Source organism: Tiliqua scincoides, chromosome 4 (genome assembly GCF_035046505.1).
Source record: "Tiliqua scincoides isolate rTilSci1 chromosome 4, rTilSci1.hap2, whole genome shotgun sequence".
In the NCBI taxonomy this organism is placed as follows: domain Eukaryota; kingdom Metazoa; phylum Chordata; class Lepidosauria; order Squamata; family Scincidae; genus Tiliqua; species Tiliqua scincoides.
The window spans coordinates 222,448,372-222,470,608 of record NC_089824.1 but is presented as its reverse complement, the minus strand read 5'-3'; the positions used below and the strand labels follow the sequence as shown (position 1 = coordinate 222,470,608).

General features: G+C 51.4%; 1 protein-coding gene across 2 annotated transcripts in view; it reads left to right on the top strand.

Annotated features, from left to right (window-relative positions):
• The window catches only part of NOL4L (nucleolar protein 4 like), a 138,729-nt gene that overhangs the window by 105,521 nt on the left and 10,971 nt on the right, over window positions 1-22,237 (top strand). For both annotated transcript variants that reach the window (XM_066625519.1, XM_066625520.1), the window contains one exon: window positions 20,508-20,779. In XM_066625519.1, the coding sequence (XP_066481616.1) occupies window positions 20,508-20,779 (272 nt within the window). The remainder of the gene's footprint in view (window positions 1-20,507; window positions 20,780-22,237) is intronic.

The following is a 22,237-nucleotide window of genomic DNA, read 5'->3' as shown; positions in this document are numbered from 1 at the left end:
GCAAGCTCTGGGACAAACATCTGCTTTTCCCTGTGATTCAGGCCAAACTGGGTGAAAGTCTCATGGCCTCACCCACACATACTCTTCTGGTATGTTTGAAACCTGGTTAATTTTTTAAAAATTTCCCCTTGATTAATTGTGTTGGTTTGCTAGTTGTGACAGGACTTCTGTGGATGAAAGTCTCAGAGTTGGTGTTTCTTTTGGGATAGGCTCCTGTTTTTCAGAGGGTAAATTGTGGGCAAGGTTGGGCAGAATCTTGGGCCCAGGGAAAGCCAGTTTAGTTGCTATAGCTTCTCCTAGCTTCTCCCTAGCTACAAAGCCAGTGGGGCATTGAAATTGACCAAACCACTTGGCAGTCAACTTTTGGTCTAATGCAGTGGTTCCCCAACTTTTAAGTGCCCACCTTGTACTCTGTGGTGGGTTGCAACGCAGTGCTCAAATCGTCCCGCAAAAGCTTGTTGCTTCTTGGTTGCGCCAGCCTGTGACCCACTTCCATGGCCTCTTCAGGCCTCAGAGTGCCTCCTGGAAGTGACAGGAAGTTGTGGAAGCAAATAGTAAGTAGCTTCTGATGGTGTCCAAGAGCCATTCTGAGGCCTGCAGAGGCCAGGGGTTGTGAGCCGGAGCAACCTGGAAGCAGCCTCCAGGGATTCCAAGTAAGGCTTTGGAGACAGATTTGAGGATTGTGTCCTGATCCATCATGACTAGTCAGTTTCATTCCTAAGGGAAAAAAGGACAAAGAATGCTTTTGGATGGCAGGGCATTATTTGGTGGGAGAGGTAACCTTGCACTGCTGGGTTCCTTTTTCTTTTCCTTACACCTGTGGGTACGTCCTCATGATTTCACACTGGTTAATTAAAAAAAACAAAACAAAACTTTTAAAATGTTCAGAAAGTACTCTGGAATTGATAGGAAGAGGGTTGTTACTTTTCACTGACACTACCCAATTGGTGTGCTTTAGTTGCACTAAAATATGAACAAGAACAGGAAAGGTGGTCCAAAAATGACATGGGGGGCTGACAGAAAGGTGGAGCCCAGGCCACGGGGCTCCCTACTGACACCATGGGGCAGAGATTCTAGGTGCCAACAGCTAAGACCCCCAGTGGCTCCTTTCCAGCCTGCAGGGGTTGCCCCACCGGGCTCAGCCATTTCTGCCTGACAGTCGCTACCTATTGAGTTGGGAGGGTCTGTGTGAGCAACTACTGCGAGGAAACCCCAGTAACCCAGTAACAGGAACTGGGTGCGTGTGTGTGGGGGAATCCCCTACCTACTGGTGTATACAAACTTGACTGTAATAAACAGCAACTAGTAGCACCTGCTGCCGTTATGTGGTTTCTCGGGCAGAGTTGGAGCTTGCCCCATGGGGGGAGGTTGAAGGAACAGGGCTGCACACATCACACTAAGTCCCAGGTTCAGTCCTTGCCATCTCCATTCAAATGGCTTTCAGGTAGCTGGGTTGTCAAAGACTTGATACCTTGGAGAGTCTCCGCTAGCTGGAGTTGTCCAACATTGGGCTGATCAATGATCAGACTCTTTCATTGAGCTTCATATGACTGTGAGTTACTCTGCTACTGCCACAGATGGATGAAGCAATGGGGCAGCTTAAGAACATAAGAATAGCCCCGCTGGATCAGGCCAAGGGCCCATCTAGTCCAGCTTCCTGTGTCTCACAGCGGCCCACCAAATGCCTGAGGGAGCTCACAAGACAACAGACACAACCTGCGTCCCGGTGCCCTCCCCTGCATCTGGCAATCAGAGGCAGCCTGCCTCTAAAGCCAAGAGCTTGCACATACCTACTATGACTTGTAACCCGTAATGAACTTCTCCTCCAGAAATTTGTCCAATCCCCTATTAAAGGCTTCCAGGCAAGATGCCATAACTACTTCTTGTGGCAAAGAGTTCCACAAACTAATTACATGCTGGCTAAATAAATATTTTCTTCTGTCTGTTCTAACTCTCCCAACACTCAACTTTCGTGGTTGGCCCTAGTTCTGGTGTTTCATGAGAGGGAAAAGAGCGTCTCTCTATCCACTCTGTCCATCTCCTGCATGATTTCATGCTTCATAGTTCTGGTACAGCAGTGCAGGTCAGATTCCTGGAAGCGCCTTCTGACTTTCCTCAGGTACTAAGAATAGGGCAGAGGAAATACAAGTATACATTGCAGGCAGTAGTCTGCCTTTCAGTACTGAGTCTTAGAAAGCTACAGTCTTCACACAGCCTTGGAGATGGGTGACCCAGCCCAATTGCTGCCTCCTTCCCCATCAGCCTCCTGTTTGGTACTGCCTGGAAGCCTTTGGCTGGGTGTCATCCTGCAGCAAGATACTTATAAACCTTTGGAGCAGCAGAGGGGAGCCAATTAGTGCTAATGGATTTGGCTCAGAAGTACGTTGGAAGGAAATCTTCAGAATCAGCAGGACAAATAGAGTTCGTGTCCAGTGTCTCAAGGCATGGGATTTGGGCCCCATAGTGGGGGCGGGCGGGCGGGCTCACTGCCTTCATGCAGAAAAGCGGCAGCCTTCCACATAATGGTCCCCTCTCTCTCCCAGGGAAGATGTTGCTCACAAAGGCAGCCCAGGTGGCCCAAGAGTGAGCAAGTGTGCATGCAGAGAACCTTGGCAAAGACCACTGAGGACCACTCAGTGTCTGACTGTCCAGTGTGTTTTCCGGAATGCCTCTCAGGTCATCTGAGTCTGGGTGTGTTTCCACCATGAAATGTTTTCCACGAGTCACCTTTCTTGCCCCCACCACAAAATCATCTCTTCTCTTATTTGGAACCCTCCTGTGGCATTTCTTGCTGGTGGCCACCCTTACAATTTGGTGTCAATTAGTATTAGAACTGGTTTATTTGCATAAGTTTGCACATATAATGCCAAGACTGGTTTTTTTTAAGAGATGGGAAGCTCACAAAGGAAAGTGAGGGGGGAGCACACTCTGCATGCCAGCTATGGAAGAGGGGGAGGGGCAAGCAGCAGCAGCAGCAGGGAGGGCCTGTTTCTTCTGATGGGCTTCCCAGGTGGGCCTTTCAGTACAGGTGGGCTCCTCTTTCCTACAGTAGCCCACCAGGTGCCTCTGGTAAACCCACAAGATGAGAGCAAGGCAGGCCCCTCTCCCATATCCAGAGGCATCCTGCCTCTGAACCCGGGGGTCTGACTAATAGCCACTGATACATTTGACTTCCATGAGTTTGTCCAATCCCATGTTTCAAGTCATCCCGCAGTAGCCGTCACCATGTCCCATGTCTTGGTAAAAGCTTCTGCAGATTAATTATGCGCTGTGTGAAGAAGTCCCTCCTTTTGCCTGTCCTCAGTTCCCCTTCTGTCAGTTTCATTGGGTGTCCCCTGGTTCTAGTATTGTGAGAGAGCAAGAAAAACTTCGCTCTATCCAGAACATGCATAATTCTAGAAGTCTCAAGCATGTCTCTACCCCCCCCCCTTTTTCATGCTAAAAAACAGCTTTGTGCTGCAACCTCTGATCATCTTGGTTGCCCTCTTTTGCACCTTTCCTAGTTCCACCTTATCCTCCTTTAGACATGACTACTAGAACTGGACACAGTATTCAAAATGTGACTACACCACGGATGTATATAGGGGTGTCAGTAATCTTACTCTTGACTTGTTTTCATACTGTCATAGCATGAAATTGGCTGCCTTTGTTGCTGCCACAGCCTGGGCTGACACTTTCATTGAGATCCACCCTGGCTCCAAAATCTCTTTCCTGGTTAGTCATTGACAGCTCAGACCCCATCAGTACATATGTGAAGTTGGGATTTTTTTGCCCCAGTATGCATCATTTGACACATTTGCATTCCCATTCTCTTCATTTTGAGAGGGCCGTTTGGAGCACTTCACAATCTGCTTTGATTTTTGCCACCCTGAATAGTTTGGCGTCATCCTTGTGTGCAACGCTTTAGAGCAGGCAGGAACGTGTCAGAATGTTGAGTGGAGAGATGGGCAAAGGGGGCAAGACGTTGGAAGGCTCTGAAGGTAAAGAAGAATTTTTGTTGGTTCTTGGAATGGGGAGGAAACCAGAGTAGGGATTTAGGGAGGGGGTTTTATGGTTTGAATGGTGCAGAGATGCTTCACTGCTTTTGGCTTCTTCATTCCTTGGAGCTGCAGCACAGCCTAGCTGGTCTTGGTGGCTCCAGTGTTGGCAGTCGGAGAGGAGGAGCTGGTAGGCGACCAGCACAGGGAGACACCTTTCACATGCAGAGGAGAGAGAGACCTCACAGTGCTCCTTTTGTCCCTTCTCTCTCCCCTCTGCTGCAGTCATGTCAAGTGTAACGTTGGCAGTTTTCTGTCTCTGTGAAGGCACCCATAGAATTTATACTCTTGGGGAAGAGGTTGGAAGGCTGGGACTTGGTGATGTTGCAAGGTTTGCCTTAACAAAGGAAGTTAGGAAGGAGTCCATATCTGGACCTTGACCATTTCAGCCGTGTCCAGGAGCGTCCAGAAGGAAGGCAGCCTGGTAAGGCCTCAAGGATGCAGTTCTCCCCAGCAACTCCTGTGGGGCTTGGTCTGTAAATTTGGGGCAGTGGCCTAGTGCACATGCAGAGGCAAGGATCATGGGGGATTGTTTTGTGCTTCTGTTTAAAACTGCTGACTCTCCCTCTTAGCTGTGGCTGAACTTGAGGTCCCTGAATTCCCTCTTCCAAGCCTGTCCTGAGCCTGCATGTGCTGCTCCGGCCCCTCCTTGCATTCCTTCTACACGTGAATAATTCATGGCACTTTATCTCATACCAGCTGTTGTGACATGGAGATGTTTGTGGGACGCTTTGCAAGCTCCTGACAGTCTGTGTCGAACTAGACAGGATCTGCACCACAGCGGGGGGTGTTTCTCTGTGGAAACAGACTTCCTTTTTCTGCAGACAGGGAGAACCCATCCAAGGTGATGGAGCAGCTCCTGCACCACCAGCTGTGACTCATCCTCTGCCTCTCAGCAGCTCAGACACCACCAAGCCTGAGTTCTTCAGGGCTGCCCAGGGGAAAGCAAAAGAAGCAGAAAGAACCCCCCCCCCATGAGCATCCTGAGTGATGATTGGTGGATTATTCTACAGCCCTTGAGAACCCTGACTGGTGATTGGTGGGGCTGCCACAGAGGGAGGGCCTGTTGCCCTGCTGCCTGGTTTTCCGTGGGCTGCCCGCTCTCTTGCATAAGCTCATTGTTCTTCAAAATCAAAAGAGGTTTTTGTCTCCCTGCTGGCCTGGTGATGGGACAGGAGGAAGAACAATCTGCCCCATACATATAATTTTACTTTCCTCTTAGATGGAAACTTGCTCCCCCCTTCTGACCAAGTAAGGCCCTGAAGTGGACCACCTCCTCCTCGCTGCCAGGGAGCAGGTGCTGGAGATCACCGCCAGCCTCCCTGATCTCTGCAAATCCTCCACCACAGCATCAAGGATAAGCCAGCTGCCTCCTCCAAACACAAGCTCCTGTCCCTGATTAGTTTGCAAAATAAAATGCCTGGTATCCTGTTTTTCTTCCCCCCACACCTCACACCATGGCTGCCAAGAGCCGTTTTGCTCTGCCTCAGTGTTTTGTCTCAGTACCGTTATAGGCAGGGCCAGGCTTTAGTGGGGATGCCTCTCTGGGTTTCCATCCCCTCCCCCCCATTGCCCAGAGCAGCGTGGATTTGGTAGCTGACTGTCATCAGCCTGAACAAAAGAGCGATGATCCCACCCAGCTCGCGTGTTGGGCTGTGCAGGTGCCTTGGGGGCTGCAGGGAGCTCTCGGCACAAGACTGCATCCCACTCTGGTGACTGACGTTCCTTTACTGGGCCCAGTCCCAAGCGGCAGAGTGTCTTTAGCCCTGGGAGCTGCTGCCAAAGGGGGGATTAGGCATGAAGCTGAAAATATTTTCTTTCCCGAAGAACAAACGAGACCAGTGTTTGGAATGACCTCTCCTGGTCCCGCTGTGCTCCAGGTCTCGCCCTGTTATCCATTGACCTGTGGTTTGTTTTCATGGTTTGAAAACTGACAGTCTCTTCCCCATGAGCATGGCACAATCTGACTGTCTGTGGAATATCTGTGTAGCCTCAGTCTTGGAGCATGGGGTTTTGTGGCTGTGCCGATTTATCTCCACTTGTTGTGGCTTTTGTCCGGCTCTAGGGTATTTGCATCCTTGATGTTCGTGTCCTGACCAAATGCATTCTGGTCATTGGCATCCCTGGGCAATTGTGTCTCCCAGAGCCTGCAGCAGTGTCTGTTTACACAACAGAGAGGCTCTTCAATGCAAAGAATAGGCAATGTATCTCAGGTAGCCTGTGCAGCCAGCTACTGTCTGGCAGGGAGTGTCTGTTTACACAACAAAGGCAATAGATTGGGCTGAATGTTCGCTTAATGACTTAATCGCATAACAACAGGAATCGGAGAACGTATCCCCGTCATTAAGTGGCGCACACCTGTGGATATATACTCACCTGTATATATACATACCTCTGTGTGTGTGCGCGCGCGCAGGGATACAAATGCCTGGGATACGAAAAGAATGGATGCAAATGTCCAATGCCAGGACACATTTGACTGGGACACAGTTGTCCAGGACTCAGTGGTCCTCTTGCTCTTTTTGTCCGTTGACTTTTGTCCTTTATGCTGTTGCCAGCTGTTCTTTGCCTGGACCACATCATGAAAATGTGGATACATAGAGGACTGTTTTTCAAGTGGTAACTTACCAGAGTGTGCCAGTAGCCGCTTGGCAAGGTAGTCACGTCTCATCCTGCCCAGTGGCAGGGAGAATTCTGTCAAACTTCACACCTGACCCCAAATCTGACAGCTGGGTTGGGGGAGGAGATAAAACATATCTCACCATTCGGTAGAACAGATGCAGATGCAACCTCTTGATTTTAGAAATGGGCTATGTCATTTCTATGTCATTTCATGTCATATGTCATTTCTAAGATATGTCATTTGGGGCATTTGGTGGGCCGCTGTGAGATACAGGAAGCTGGACTAGATGGGCCCATGGCCTGATCCAGCGGGGCATGTTCTTAGATAGGCAGCTAAGCAAGTGATTTTCTGCAAACAGTGGAAGGTTCTCAGGAGATGCCATCGATTGAACCATGGACCTCTGCCCCTTCACTGTGGGTTGTCTCAACATACTGCTCTTGGGCTTGGATGTGTCTGCCTTGTGGAGGCTGACTGATCAGCCCCCAAAAGGAGTTAGACTGGCTTAGGAGGGTTCTTCTGATTTTCAAGGGAGATGGGAGGCTGTGTGCTATTGGATCAGCGGAACTGGGTCTGTGCACCACTGTGGTGTAATGGTTAGAGTGTTGGACTAAGTTCAGGGAGACCCAGGTTCAATTCCTCATTGAACCACAAGGCTCTGTGGGTGGTCAGACTAGACCACTCTGGGTGGTCTTAGGCTAGACACCATCTCTCAGCCTAATTTATCTCATAGAGTTGCATGGTCTACTGCTCTGGGTCTCTGGTCCCCATGACACGCTTGTTCAAGGACTTCTCCTCCAAGAAGTCTCGGGCCTGGTGTGTGTGGCCACCTGTATAGGTCAATTCAGTGGTGAAGCAGTTTTGAGGGAACACTTTTTGGTGTGGTTTTGGTCTGCAATACATCATACCTGGAATGGCTTCCAAAGCATGTATTGAACCAGAAGGCCAGCAAGTCGCACTCTTGAATCAGATCAGATCAGGCTTGTGAAGCCTCATGTCTGTTTGCAGGAGGTTTCAGTTTTGTGGTCAGCCTTTGTGAAACAAGGCTGACCCGACTAGTTCAGCAAATCCTAGCTATCATCCTGGAGTCCTATAGTTTAAGCCCTCATGGGGTGGATAGTGATTAGTGCCTGAGGAGGCTCTGGGCTGTTTCACACGTCCTTGAGGAAAAGTATAACTTCTGCCCCTCATTCAGAGGGAGGCCTCACGACGCCGTTTTCTCCTTGGTCTCTGTGCAGTTACACACAGTGGAGTTCCGAGAACACACTGAGCCAGTCTTGGAAGCTTCTGGAGCTCTGCTGAGTGTCCTGTCCCTGCCCTCTAGTGGGGGCAACCCCATGCACAGCCAGTGCCTTATGGGCAGGAAGAAGGCACCCTCACCCCCCTCAACAGGATCTTGAAGGGGGCGCTCCTTTGTTTTAACTAAATATTAACTTTATTCGTGTTAGTAGTTAAAAAGAAATGATGTGCGTTTGTTTAGTTGTTCCCTGCTCTGTCCTATGGCAAGCAGGCTAAACTTTAAAAGGGAAAAGTCTTTTACCTCAGATTTTTTTTTCTTTATTTTGTTCCTCTTTTGTTAATGTAAGAAGGAGAGAGAGAGAGAGAAGCTCCACCCTGGTGGTCTTCTGAATTTCTTCCTCTTACTAGTCAAAGGAAAAAGCATTCTCGAGAATGACCCACAGTTCCAGCTGTCAGAGACCCGTGGGTTGTATTGAGCTGAGAAAGAGACATGCGGCTTCTGGATAAAAGCTGCTTACACAGGGTCCAACCTGGAAAGGGCTTTGGCCTCATGCGGGAAACAGGGAGCTGAGTCTGGGCTTGAGACTCCCAAATCGAAACCAACTTCAGTTTCTTTTTAGAGGAAATCAACTTGGGCCATCTGGAGCTAAGAAGCAGGATGTGGGGGGTCCTCAGCCCTTCCTTCCCTGGCTGCTGCTGTTTTTCTACTCCATCCACTTCCTTGCTGCAGAAACCCACAAAAGCACATGAAAACCCAAGGAGGAAACACCTCATGTGCGTGCATGGAAAGGAGCATTTCCACCTTCGGTTCTCCCTTTGACCCCTTGCTTGCTTTGCCCTGCTCTTTCAAGAACCTTTCTGCCTTGCTCACCACCAGCACTACGAACCTCTGCTCAGTACATTCACTTGTGCTGTTGTGCAGCTGAATGCCTCTGGTGACCACATGCACTCTAAACTCACACTCTTCTTGCCTCTCTGCCAGCCACTTGACGAAACAGCATTGTTTTGCCGCCCCCCCCCCAATACCCCCAAGCCCTGGGAATCCTTGCTATCCCTTCACTTCCTTTGACTCCGTGCTAAGGCTGGTCCCTTTGCACTTTCTGCTCAAGGCGTTGCCCTCTTTGGTCCCAAAATTGAAACCATCTGTTCTCTTTCCTTCTCTCTTCCCCTCCTTGTCTCACCCTCCCCTTCACCTTTGTCTCCCGTAGTCCTTTCCTCTTTCTCCCGTTTCTCTCACTATTCTGTTGTCCTCATCAAATGGCTCCCCTTGTTCCCTTAACTGCATTCCTCCTGACTCCCAGTTGCTATATCGCCTGCAGTCCCCCCTCTTCTCCCACCATCCCCAGCCTCTCTTTCTCTCTCTCGTTCCTCCCTGCTGCGTTCAAGCATGTTTCTGTTTCCCCTCTTCTCCAGAACTGTCTCTCAGCCCACCCTGCCTCTCCAGCCACCGTGCAGGCTCTTTGCTCCCCAGGTCTTCAAGCCCTGGGAAAATGGCTGCTTCCTCCTGCGGCCTCCACTTCCTCTGGTGGTCCTGCTGCTGGTCTCTTTCAGTCTCGTTTCACCTCCTGCCCTCACCAGAAACACAGGTGATCTCTTCACTGCCAAATCAGAAGGTCTCTATTCTGTCCACATTCTTTCTGATTGCCTTCAATACCATCGATCACACTCTGTTGCTTGACTCCCTTCGTGATTCAGGTCTCCGCAAATCTGGTCTCAAGTGGTTCTCATCCCACCTGTATTCTCTTGCCACTCAGGGTTTCCACAGGGGGGCAGTGCTTCTCCTCCTCCCTTCCCTCGGTCGGGGTCCTTCGAGGCTTGGTCCCCTGCCAAGAGTCTGGGTCTAACCATCCCTCCAGGTGTCCTCATCAGACTCCCCTCTTCTGCTGAGGATATCAGTGTCCCCCATCTCCGCAGAACATTCTCCGTCCCTCCCTCCCTCCCACTGCCTGTATGACATTTCAGCCTGGATATCGGCTGAAGTGCAAGATGTCCAGATTAAACTTCCTGTCTTTCCTCCCCAGCTTTTCTCTCCTCGCACCTGCCCCATACCCATATTGAGGTCATCATCCACCCTGTGGAAGAGGCCCCAGAATCTTGGCTTTGCTTTTGTTCTCCTTATTCTGTTCTCATCTGATCTTGGAAGCTAAGCAGGGTCAGGCCTGGTTAGTTCTTGGATGGGAGACCGCCTGGGAATACCGGGTGCTGTAGGCTTGTACCATAGGTTGCCAACCATTCTGTTGCCGAATCATGTCTTCCAGGACAATATTACTAGAATCCAATCCTTCCTCTCTCTCTCCTCGGACTATAGTTCACACCTGGTCATGTCTGGTCTTGACTACCACCACTTTCTCCTTGCTGGTCTTCTACAGTGGTCTTGGTCCCTGCACCTCCAGGTAGCATCCTGTCGCAGAAGTCAGTCCCCTTGCTTGTGGCGCAAATCACATCCAGCCCCTCCTTGAATCCATTCAGGACCCCCTGGCCTGCTTCCAGAACCCACCCAGTCCCTGTCTCCACTTTCCAGGCCCTTCCCCCGCTCTTGCACCCCATTCCTCCCCTGCCTGTGTCTTTTGCTCTCTCAGCTCTGTCTGCAGAGGTCTCTTGTTTCCTTCAAGGCCCTTTGATTTCTCCCCGCTGCCTCTTCTGCTGGAACTGTCCTTGCCCTCGGATTGTGGCACAAGGGAGACAATCCATTTAAGTGATGGGCAGCCTAGGCTAGTAAGTGGCATGCATGAGTGAATCTCTTGATCGTAGCAGGTGGCAGTATTAAAATCATCTATGTGCACTAACCATGACCTCTTGAGTACCAACAGGGAAAATCTAGTAAATGTGTGTGTGGGCAGAGGTAAGCAAAATGTTTCACGGACCCCAGGTAGAATATTGATGAGCTACATGCGATCTGCGGGCCACAAGTTGCCCACCACTGATCTAGACTGCAAGCATCTCAGGGTGGAGATCCTTTTGCTTCACTTAATAGAAAATGTTGGGTACGTTGATGACATCCCCTTCCTGGCCCTGACATACCCACCTCCCAGCCCTCTTCAGGCCACTCTCCCTCCATACTGGTACTGGGGTGTCTTCAGAGGCTGGTGATGCACAGCTGTTCGTCACTTGCAGTGTCAGCCTAGCCATGCAGAATGGCAGGTTGCCTTTTGCGACTACTGTGAAGCACACTGCACTGCAAGAACACAAGTTCTGGTGGTGCTGTAGGCCCATAGGATTGGGCCGCTAGTGTAAGACACACCTCTAATGTATTATCTGTAACATTAACTCAGAAATTGTTCACACAGATAACAGTACAGATTAGTGAATCCAATTAGGACTGCCAGCAGGCATCAGAGTGTGCTAGAAGACTTAGAGCAGCTTCAGAGACTGAAATACAGAACTGGGGTCCCAAAGGCCTGTGTATCTATGGACCTCTCCTTTATCATCCTCTGCTGTCATGGCTGCAGTTGAGCAAACCATAATCCAGCTGTTGTTGCAATTCTCCCAGAATGATAGATGGAGTGTGGTGGCCTTTCTTTGTACTTGACAGGGCCCTCTTTTTTCATGGACAGGGTGGGGATAGTTCCAGTCCCAGCAGTCCATAATAAACACTAAGGAAGAAAACCTGCGCTGGAGATATTTGTGTTCAGCTTTGGGCATTCCAGTTCAAGAAGTTCAATTCCTTATTTTCCAGGTTGAATAAATTAGCACATTCATAGTAACATGAACTACCGTCAACACTCTGCCCCAACGAGCTTACAAACTGAGTTTAGACCAGGGTGGCAGGGGAGAGGAAAGGATAAATGTGATTTATTGTTTCATCCCTTTTCAGATCTTAATGAAGTTAGACAGGAGGCAGCTTCGAATTTTAATACAAAAATGGTATTTGTATTCAAATTGATGGCTTTTATTTCAAAAACTTAATTCAGAATCTTGGTTTTCTGGTTTCAGACTTGGTTTTCAGATGCTAAATTGCACAGAACTACATGCCCCCCCCCCCCACATGCACACCCACCAGCTAGGTGAAACCAAATAATTTGCAAAAAAAAAAAAGGGGGGGGGGAAGGATGTATAGCAATTACAGATCTACATTGATTTAGAGCAGGGGTGTCCAAACTTTTTGATAGGAGGGCCACAACATCTCTCTGACACTTGTGTTGGGGACCAGGAAAAAAAGAATTAATGTACATTTCAAATTTGAATAAATTTACATAAATTTACATAAATGAATATATTACAGCTGGGACTTATATGAACGAATGAAGGTCTTGCAATAGTGCAAGGCCTATAAAAGGCCTTGCACAAAGCAAGGCTGGCCTTTCCTTCACTGCAACTGCTGCATCACAGATGTGAAACAGCAAGCAGTGAAGGGAGCCCTCATCCCACAGCTTACGCAAGAAGTCGAACAGTCACTATCGTGCTGAGAACAGTTGCGTTGGGCCAGCACGGGCTCCAGCAAGTCTCTGGAGGGCCAGAGGCTCATTGGATACTGGGGGCTTCCCGCGGGCCAGATTAGGAGTTCCAGAGGGCAGCAAGTGGCCCCCGGGCCGGGGTTTGGGCACCTCTGATTTAGAGCACAGTCCCAAGTCTACTTAGGAATAAGTCCCATTTTGTTAGGTGAGGCTTACTCATGGGGAAATGTGTATAGAATTGCTGCCTGAGTGATATGTGCGTACCACCCCTGCAGCAAAACATGGCACATGCCCTGGGCACCATAGAGGGAGGCTCCAGAGCAGGCACTTCAACTGCTTCCCTACTGGCGCATGTGCCCTCTTGGCAGCCAGTTGGGCAAAATTGCCTTGCCAGCTGTCGAGTTCGCACTCGTGCTCCAACTGCTTCCCCATTGGGTTCATTCCCCACTCGGCTCCGTTTTGCTCCCCCCACCGGGAATGGCTCCAAAGGGAGGGGACGCTTGCTCGCCCCGCTGCTAGCCTGAGTGCTCTGCCTCCCCTCCAGCTACGCCACTGGTCCTGAGCACATGTCTGCCCCTCTGAACCGCTTTTTTGCACCTGCCTCTGGGCAATGAACCTCTAGGAAAACTGCAGCAGAGATCCCTCAAGCCTTCCGCCTGCCCTGCAGTGCTAGTCAACTAATCAGTGTTAATTAAACTAGCAAAACAATCATGCAGTGGTGCCCTGCAGTCAAGACTGTGGCTCAAGACCCTTCTCTTTGGCAGGGACGTGTGCAGGAAGAGTAGGCTGTTGGCCTGCCAGACCACTCCGAGAACCTCTTCGTTCCAAGAGCGGCTTGCATAGGGACAGTCCTAGCAGGGTCCTCTTTGGGGTTTTTCTCTGGTGATTCCAAACAAGTCCTCTCTGGCTTCCCCACGACCTCTGGTGATTTGTGGCAGAAGCGGCAGCCGGCAGCCGGGGCCGGCGAGTCTTCCCTCCGCTCTGCCGGAGAGAGCGAGCTGCTGAGCGGGGCTGGATTAGCCCCGTCCACGGCTGCAGCCCCCACCACTGGCTGCTGCTTCCAGGACTCTGGGGTGGCTGCTAATCCAGAGAAGCCAAGAAGCAAGGAACAGTCCCGAGGCAGCCCACGCGGCCTCCTATTGGCCTGCAGGGAGGCCTGCCATTGGCCGCACGCAGAGGGAGGCTCTGTTGCTGTAGCGATGATGCCTGCGCTCACTGGGAGCTCTTCTGCAAGGACTAATGCTCCTTAATCCTTTGGAGAGGCATCACTGGATCAGGTCGGGAGCCTCCCTCCAGGAAGGAGCGAAGCAGGGGGAGGGACCGCCTCTCAAACTGTCAGCTGAGCTCTCCCCCCTCCACTCCTGGGGGAGGCCTGCCCCCATTGCAGTTGCTGGGGGGAGGGGTCCCAGGCACAGCAGCAGATCTATGCTGGCACTGGGCCCCTCATGGGCTTGCGTACCAGAGGGGGAGCCATTCCAGTCGCACACGAACAGGCGGGGGGGCAGAGAGGGTGGCCAGAGCCCCCATGGGCCACCCTAGAATCCTTGTGCTTGTCTTGCACACAGAAAGCGGGGAAGCATGCCTCCCTTAGCAGCACGCTCTGAGCTGGGGCTCAGAAGGAAATAAGCTTGGATTCTCCGCACCCAAACACCGGCTCTTTCTCTAGCCTGCTATAGAAGTAGAAGATAGACAGGCAGTGGCCTCCTAACCCTCTGTTGGAATGTGGCCGGAGAAGAAGAAAGAAGCTCTAGGGGTGAGGGAGGAGGGGGGCTCTCCACTGCTGCCGCCCCATCACTCCAGGCCTGTCCAATGTCAAATTGCCACAGCATGTGGTGACGGCATCTGGCCTGGACGCCTTTAAAAGGGGACTGGACAAGTTTCTGGAGGAAAAATCCATTACGGGTTACAAGCCATGATGTGCATGTGCAACCTCCTGATTTTAGAAATGGGCTACGTCAGAATGCCAGATGCAAGAGAGGGCACCAGGATGCAGGTCTCTTGCTGTCTTATGTGCTGCCTGGGGCACTTGGTGGGCCGCTGTGAGACACAGGAGGCTGGACTAGATGGGCCTCTGGCCTGATCCAGTGGGGCTGTTCTTACGTTCTTATGTAATGTTCTAAACATCCACCAGTTGTTTGGGCACTGATGAGACGGGTGAGTGATGCTGCCATGTGCAATTCCAGGGGTGTAGTCCGGGGTCCCTGGAGGCCAAGGCTACAGAAACACCAGGTTGCAGGCCAAGGAGTTATGTTCTCAGCCACTCTCTGTGAGCTATATGGCCCCGTGGCACATTTGAAAGGGGCCACAGACTGAAAACCAAAAATAATAAACAATTTTATGTTTATCCATGTTGTAACCTTGTTTGACGGTGGGGGCGGGGGCTGAAAGCCTGAGAAGCATTCCTAAGATGAGCCCAAAAAAGGTTGAGAGAGGCTGCTCTGCATCATTCTGAAGGGTCCTGTTATGCCTGAACACAGAGTGCTTTGAGATGGCATAGTCAGCTGCTTTCTAGGGCTGCTCTGGCTAGGGGTTCCTGAACAACACTTTCAGAACAGAAACCTGCAAGGTGCCATTTCACTGTAGTTTTTACGGTGCTTAATTCTGAACCTGGTTCCTATTCTGTTAATGCAGGCAAGGATTTGGGCAATGCCAGGGAAATGTTCACTTAGTTCCCAAGCTGAAATTGTGGTCACACACCAAGGACACCCCCCCATACTTTCCTGTCTTGCTCAAGACCAGTTGTGTGTGTGTGTGTGGGGGGGGGGGTGTCTGTTCAGTTGCTGCACAACCAGGGAATTCTGGAGTGTTGTGGCTGAGTGTGAAAGTTCTGGAGGTAGGAGAAACGGAGGGCGTAATCAGATCCTGTTTCCTGGGAGTAAGCTCCATTGAAACCAGTGGGACTTTTTTCTCGGTAAACCCGCACAAGAGTGCACCATCAGGCCTGCTGCCCTAGATACAGACGTTCCTTCGAGAGAAGCCCATTGGGGTACACTTCTCAGAAGGCCTGTGTAGGTCTACACTGTCTTTTCCTGTCTTCTGGACACCATCTGGTCTTTATGTTCCCTGCAGCCTTAGCTACTGTGCTTGCTGCCCTTTGTTGTAAGAAATGGGCCAGATTGGCAAACAGTCAGACTGCGATTCAGTGTGGTTTGGCCCACTTGCCTGGGTCACCTGAGCAAAGGATGCTGGGGTGTCCTCTCAGTCCACCTCCCTTTGCTGTAACAGCCCACTGTAGGTCTTGTCAAAAGGGAGTCCTGGAATCTTGAGGTCAGCCCTGGATCCTGCAGCTACTTGGGGTGGCAAAATCTGTGCTTGGACACAAAGCTCCCTGAGTGACCACAGGCCAGGTGACCTCTCAGCCTGACCTGCCTCACTGGTGTGTTGTTAAACGGGATAAGTCAAAGTTTCCCTTCGATGCTTGGAAGAAGTTGCCCTGCCACCTGGGTGAGGAAGCAGGCAGCAGGAAGTGCCTCCCCCCAGCCTCGGCTCCTTTGTTTGGTCCCCAGTTTGCCGCTTGCACAGGAAGCAGCTTTCGGCCAGCCCTTCGCCCTTTCCTCCCTCTCCGAACAGCAGCACTTCTTGCAACCAAGAATTTACTGTGGTGTGGGAGGGGGAGGGAGGGAGGGAGGGGAGGGAGAAAACAGGAGGAGAGCCTGTGCTGGCAGAGGAGGTGCTGAGATCCCTTGGGAGACTCTGCCCTGTCGTCCTGTGCCTGCTTTAGCCATCAAATATGAACTGCGCATGTGAAGCGAGTCTTCCAGCCAGCGCTATGTTGGGGGGTCCTGGGGAGTTCACACCCTGTGAGAAGGACTTGTATTGGCCTCAATACTGCGCTGAAAGTGGAAGCCCCAGTTGAATCCCGGCTGTTGTGCCACAGGCTGACGCCACATAAGGGGGGGAGACCCTGTGCTGTCATGAGTGGCTGTGTGAGGGTAGGGCTCGAGAAGGACCTCTTCCTTGGTGCCCCAAGTGACAACCATGGCAGGTGATGTGTGCTGCTGTGTGGTGGGAGATGTGGGCGGGCAGGCAGAGGCCACTGTGTGCAAGACACCACCAGCCCCTGAGCTGGGAGCAGAAGGAGAACCTGCTCCACATGATGGATGCCAGGGAGGGAACAACAGTGTTTGTGGGTGGGGGGGGAGGCAAGGCACGTAGGCGATCACCATGGGAACCAGGAGAGCAGCAGAGTCTGGCAACGGTGGAGGAGGTGGTACATCCGCAGGCTGGGTGGGATTGCATTTGTACGGGAAGGGAGGACTCTGAAGGAGCCAGGTCCTAGGAGATACGCAATGGGCTGGAGGCAGGAAGGGACAAGAGGCCGCACAGAAGGTGCCGTCTTCTCCCCCTCCTCATTATGCAGCGGGGAAGGCAAGAGCCAAGGAATGCCCTGCCCAGGGCTGCTCGAACGAGTTTGTGACAGACGTTGCATCTCTCTGCTCCAGCACTCAGCCTGCTGACCAGGCTCCTGTCGGCTCCAGTATCAGAACTTGGGAAGAGCTTGATCGCATCAGGCTCCAGGCCCATCTTGGCCAGCAGCCTTCTGTTTCTCCCACACTAGCTGGTTGGCCACTGTGGGCAACAGCACAGAGCAAGACTGAGTGAACCTTTGATCTAGCAGGAGTTTCTGTCTGTGTGGCCTTGGTCCAAGCAGAGGGGACGAGGTGAGGGAGATGACCTGGGGTCGCTCCTTGTGGCTGTCTCCTTTCATCCTTGAGTGGTGCTTCCTCTGGGACCTGGAGCAGGGCCAGCCCTCCCATTCACCCGACCATCAGTGCTGTCTTCTGGTGGCCATGCACAGCCCCACACACATTCTCAGCTCCTGGGGATTTAACCTCTCTGCCTGCTTTATACCTCTCAGGCATTCTTCCTCCACGCTCTGGGCCCCACATTCACACTTGAAATCCACTTTCTAGTAGTGGAAGCAAGCCTCTGAGGCAGAATAGGATTAGAGAAAAACAACCAATTAGGTGCCAGTAAAATGAATCGCTCTCTTAGAATCTGCTATCCCAGAATTGAGACTGGAAACAGTTTGTAGGAAAATTGAAAGTGCTGGGAGAGAGGTTTTGCTCTCTGTGATGGGTGTGCACATTTCCTTGGTCTCACTTTCACCTCTGGTCAAGAAGGTTGAAATGATAAAGAAAACCCAAAAGCCTGTTTTCCTGAAGCAAAAGCGGGATAAGTTTCACAAGCTGCAAACCTTTCGCTGCCTCTGAAAAAGGTTGTTTCTGTCTTCAGCCTCTGATCCTATATTCAAGCCCCATTGAATACATTCTGAGTAGACACGGATAGGATTGTTAACAGCCCAGTCCTGACCAGCACTGGTACAGCGGGGCCGGGCAGCCCATGCTGTTTCCTTGTGCTGGTTAGGAACAGGCTGGAGGTCTACCTGCGGTAAGGGGACATTTGTCCTATGATCCTCGGATCTGTGCCAGCTAAATAGCGGGCATGAGTCCAAGAAGCCACTGTTGGTCAGATTCATCAGCAGTTTTCCTCCCGTGTCACTCAAGACATCTACCATTTCATTGCCCACAACTCTACAGCAAGGCCGAGGCTGCTCAGGAGCAGTCTAATCTGCAGCCATGGCCATTTCCTCCTTCCAGAACTTACCAGTGCTAACAGCAAGAAAAGCCCCTAGTGCTATCAGGGATCTCTCTGGATCCAGACTCACAAAGTGAGTCTGTTTTCCAGACTCACAAAGAGAGTCTGGTCCAACAAGAAGCTGACGGAACATACCAAGATCCAGGTCTACAGAGCTTGCGTCCTGAGTACACTTCTGTACTGCAGCGAGTCATGGACTCTTCGCTCACAACAGGAGAGGAAACTGAACGCTTTCCACATGCGCTGCCTTTGACGCATCCTCGGCATCACCTGGCAGGACAAAGTTCCAAACAACACAGTCCTGGAACGTGCTGGAATCCCTAGCATGTATGCACTGCTGAAACAGAGACGCCTGCGTTGGCTTGGTCATGTCGTGAGAATGGATGATGGCCGGATCCCAAAGGATCTCCTCTATGGAGAACTCGTGCAAGGAAAGCGCCCTACAGGTAGACCACAGCTATGATACAAGGACATCTGCAAGAGAGATCTGAAGGCCTTAGGAGTGGACCTCAACAAGTGGGAAACCCTGGCCTCTGAGCGGCCCACTTGGAGGCAGGCTGTGCAGCATGGCCTTTCCCAGTTTGAAGAGACACTTGGCGAACAGTCTGAGGCAAAGAGGCAAAGAAGGAAGGCCCATAGCCAGGGAGACAGACCAGGGGCAGACTGCACTTGCTCCCAGTGTGGAAGGGATTGTCACTCCCAAATTGGCCTTTTCAGCCACTCTAGATGCTGTTCCAGAACCACCTTTCAGAGCGCGATACCAGAGTCTTTTGAGACTGAAGGTTGCCAACAACAACTGGATCTATAAACCTCTGAGTGTGTGCAGACCACACAAATGCCCCTGCAGACATCAGGAGCCGTGGGCAGCCTGAGCCCTGACATGATGAGGAGCAATCTTCATCTTCCTCACACTCAGATCACCATCCACCTGCCCAGCGGTGAACGCGAGGGCTGATCTGTGTCCCATCATGTGGATCAGGATGGGAATTCCTTGAGATAGCCCTATAGTTGCCATGGCAGCCATGAATTCCTGAACCACTGCTGTCCCAGGGGCTGGGTGTGGTCAGTAAAGGCACCCAGCAGCAGCAGCCAAAACCATTCCAGAAACTCAGTCAGGGAGACGTTTGGCCTGCAGGGAGGGCAGAAGTCAACTGAATCCCAATCCTAGCTTAATTATAGCCATCACTAGACCTGTGGATTTGTGGATTTCTCCAAGCCTTCTTCAAAGCCATTCAAGCCAGAGACCATCACCACATTGTTCGGTTTCAGTGAATGACCCCTGGTTCGATGGGGGGTGGGCTTCTCTCTCTCTGCTGTCTCTACACCATGAATAATTCTGTAGGTCTCAATCATGTCCCCCCTTAATCCCCTTTTTCATTGGCTCAAAAGCCCAAAATGCTGTTGCCTTACCTCCGAAGTCACATGTTCCTGCAGCCCCTCTGATTTTTCTGGTTGCCTCATTTGCCCCTCATCCAGTTCAGTCATATCCTTCTTGAGGTGTGGCAACCAGAACTGGGTTCCAGATTCCAAATGTGGTGGAAAGAGAAGAAGCACCCAAAGTAGTGAGCCATGGCATTGAAAAAGACACCCCCACCCTGCCTGCCCCAGGGCATTTGCCCCTCCTTCTAACTTGTTCGCTTTTATGAACTTGTCCTCACTGCCCCTTGTGGTTTTTTGGACTTCTTTGCTTGATACTGGTGGGAAGTTCCCCAAATGGAAGGATCCAACAACCCCTCTGAGTGCACCCACACACTCGGGGGAAGTAGGAGGACCCACAGTTGGGGCCTGGGGGCAGGTGGACATGTGTGGATGTCTTGTGGATGTGCCTTGGGGGGAGTGTAAACTCTGCCAGGGGGAATTCACTTTGCTGGCCTTTCCATCTGCATCATTATCAGATGAAGCATCACAATTAGGAGCAACTGAAGTGGCGCCAAGTCTTGAGTTGCCAGTTTCGGAGTCCTCCGGAACTCTTCCTCAGGCTGGTCGTCAAGCCAGTCCACAGCAGTGTGTATGTGTATGTATGTGTTATAGTCTCAGATTCTGCAGCTTCAGCCTGCAAAGCTTCTCCTGGCTCCCTTGTGGTGCTTGAAACTTTTCTAAGGCAACAACACAGCTACCTGTAGCTTTTACAGGCTGGGCATATACTGTATATATCTAGTACTTATGAAGTGTTTAATGTACCTTCACTCAGGCTTTTTACGCTGACCTGTCTGGGAGGCCTGTGCTGTGCTGTGCTGTGCTGTACTGGTTTCTGCCTGTGTGAAAGAGAGATGCTTATGTCACTCTGTAAGTTTGTGACCTTCCTGTGATTTGAACCAGGAGCTTCCTAGGATCCCAGTAGCTGTTTTCTGACCACAGTCTTTTCTCACAGCTGGATCAGGAGTCCCACTGCAGACTGGGGCCATGGCAGGGAGCAGGGGCTTGAGCTCCACCCCCCGTCCTGATTTGGATTGCTGTGGAGCCGTGGGGAGCGTGCATTTCCTAGGCAGCCGCAGGGGGCTAGCGCACTCTGAGTCCTCCACTGACGACTGCTTCAGGCACTGCAGGATCTGCTGATGTGTGAAGCACGAGCAGGATCTGGCCCCTGGGCTTTGAATAATGGAAGTTTTCTCTTCACAGACGATTCCTCTTCAGAGAGTTGCAGCGGGAACGGCTCCTCCACCCTGAACCCGTCCACCTCCAGCAGTACTCAGGGCGATGCCGGCTACCCAGAGGTGAATGGGAATGGATCTGCTGCCCCCATGGACTTCAGTGCCTCGTCTGAGGACCAGCCCATCAACCTGTGTGATAAGCTGGCACCGGCACATGCCACCCCCTCCTACCAGTCGGACAGCTGTAATGCTGATGGACTGCGAAGCCGTGCAAAATATGGAGCCAAGAGCACAGCGGAAGTGAGTCGGGGCGGGAGGGGGGCTGCAGCAGCCCAGAAATACGGTGCAGCAGATGTATACCTGGACCTGGGATCTAGGGGTAATGGTAGGGTTTCTCACTGGCCGCCATTCAGAGAGCTTGGTCAGCTTTGACCATGTTGAAGCAAGAGCAGGTGAACCATTAGGCAACGGGGGACAGGTTGGCTTGTTGAGGTGACCTCAAGGATCTGTCTTAAGAGCAACTCAGGGCTGTTTTGTCGTTCCCCCCCCCAAGCAGGACTGCATAGTGACCTATAGTAAGGTCAGGGGGCTGCCAGGCTAAGTGCCCTGGCTCCCTCCATCCTCCCCCTGGGAAGCCACGAGGGCCTGGGGCTGGTGGGGGCCTCCTTCACCCGGCAGTGGCAGATGATGAAGTAGCTTGAGACTGAGCTGGCCAAGCAGCTGGTCATGCATTTTTTGTTCATATTCCACAACATGTTCCCTGCCAATAATAGTGATGTACTGGACACATGAACAAAATGACTTAAAAACAGGCCCTTGGAACCGTACATGTTCATAAGTTAGGGAGCTTCTGTATTCACAAAAAAATAGTGTTGATTATCCTATTCTAGAAAAGTAGAACAGTTTCAGCTCATTTCGTTGAGTTCAGTGGGATTAAGGGCCCTGTCCTATCCACCTTTCCAGCACCAGTGCAGCTGCAGCACAAGCCTGAGGTAACAAATGTTCCCATACTTTGAGGAGGCCCCCCCACTGCTGCCCCCCCACTGCTGGATCCAGCGCATACCCCATAGGCACTGCAGCACCGGCACTGGAAAATTGGATAGGATTGGGTCCTAAGTCTGTTTAGGATTGCAGTGTTTGTCACTTGGAGCAAAACACCTTAAAAATTGACCAGTGCATTGCAGCCTGGCACCTGAATGTTAACATACAGGTGAAGTTTGACTCCTGCCACAATAAACATGGTGGTCTTTTGGGTGACACGAGATTCTTGGCTGTGGATAGATGAGCTGTCTTTGTGGAGGTGAGAGCTTCTAGTGCAAGATATGTTTTGCATGATACCTGTATGGAACCTTCCTGTTCAGAGGCTGTTTGCTTCTGCTTGAAGTGAAGGGAGGACTGCCATCATCATGCGCTTTGAAAAGGCATTTGGCTGCCCACTCTTGGAAACAGAATGCTGGGCTCTGGTCTGGTCCAGCATCACTTTAAGCCCCATAGGAGAGGACAGGAACTGTCTACCCCTTGTTTGGGCTGAGGGGTTCTTCCCAGGGCATTGCAAATTGTCCCTTTCCAAACTGCAGCTTCCTCCCACATAAGGGTTCAGACCTTCCTGTGCTTGAAGGGCCATCTCTGCTGCCAGCAGAAGTAGTTTAATGGCTCTGGCTTCACCCATTGGCAGGTGCAACCGTTTTGCAAAGGTCCAAAGCACTCGCTTAGTTGTTGGACTACAATTCCCAGCTTCCAAAGAAAGGCACAACTTTT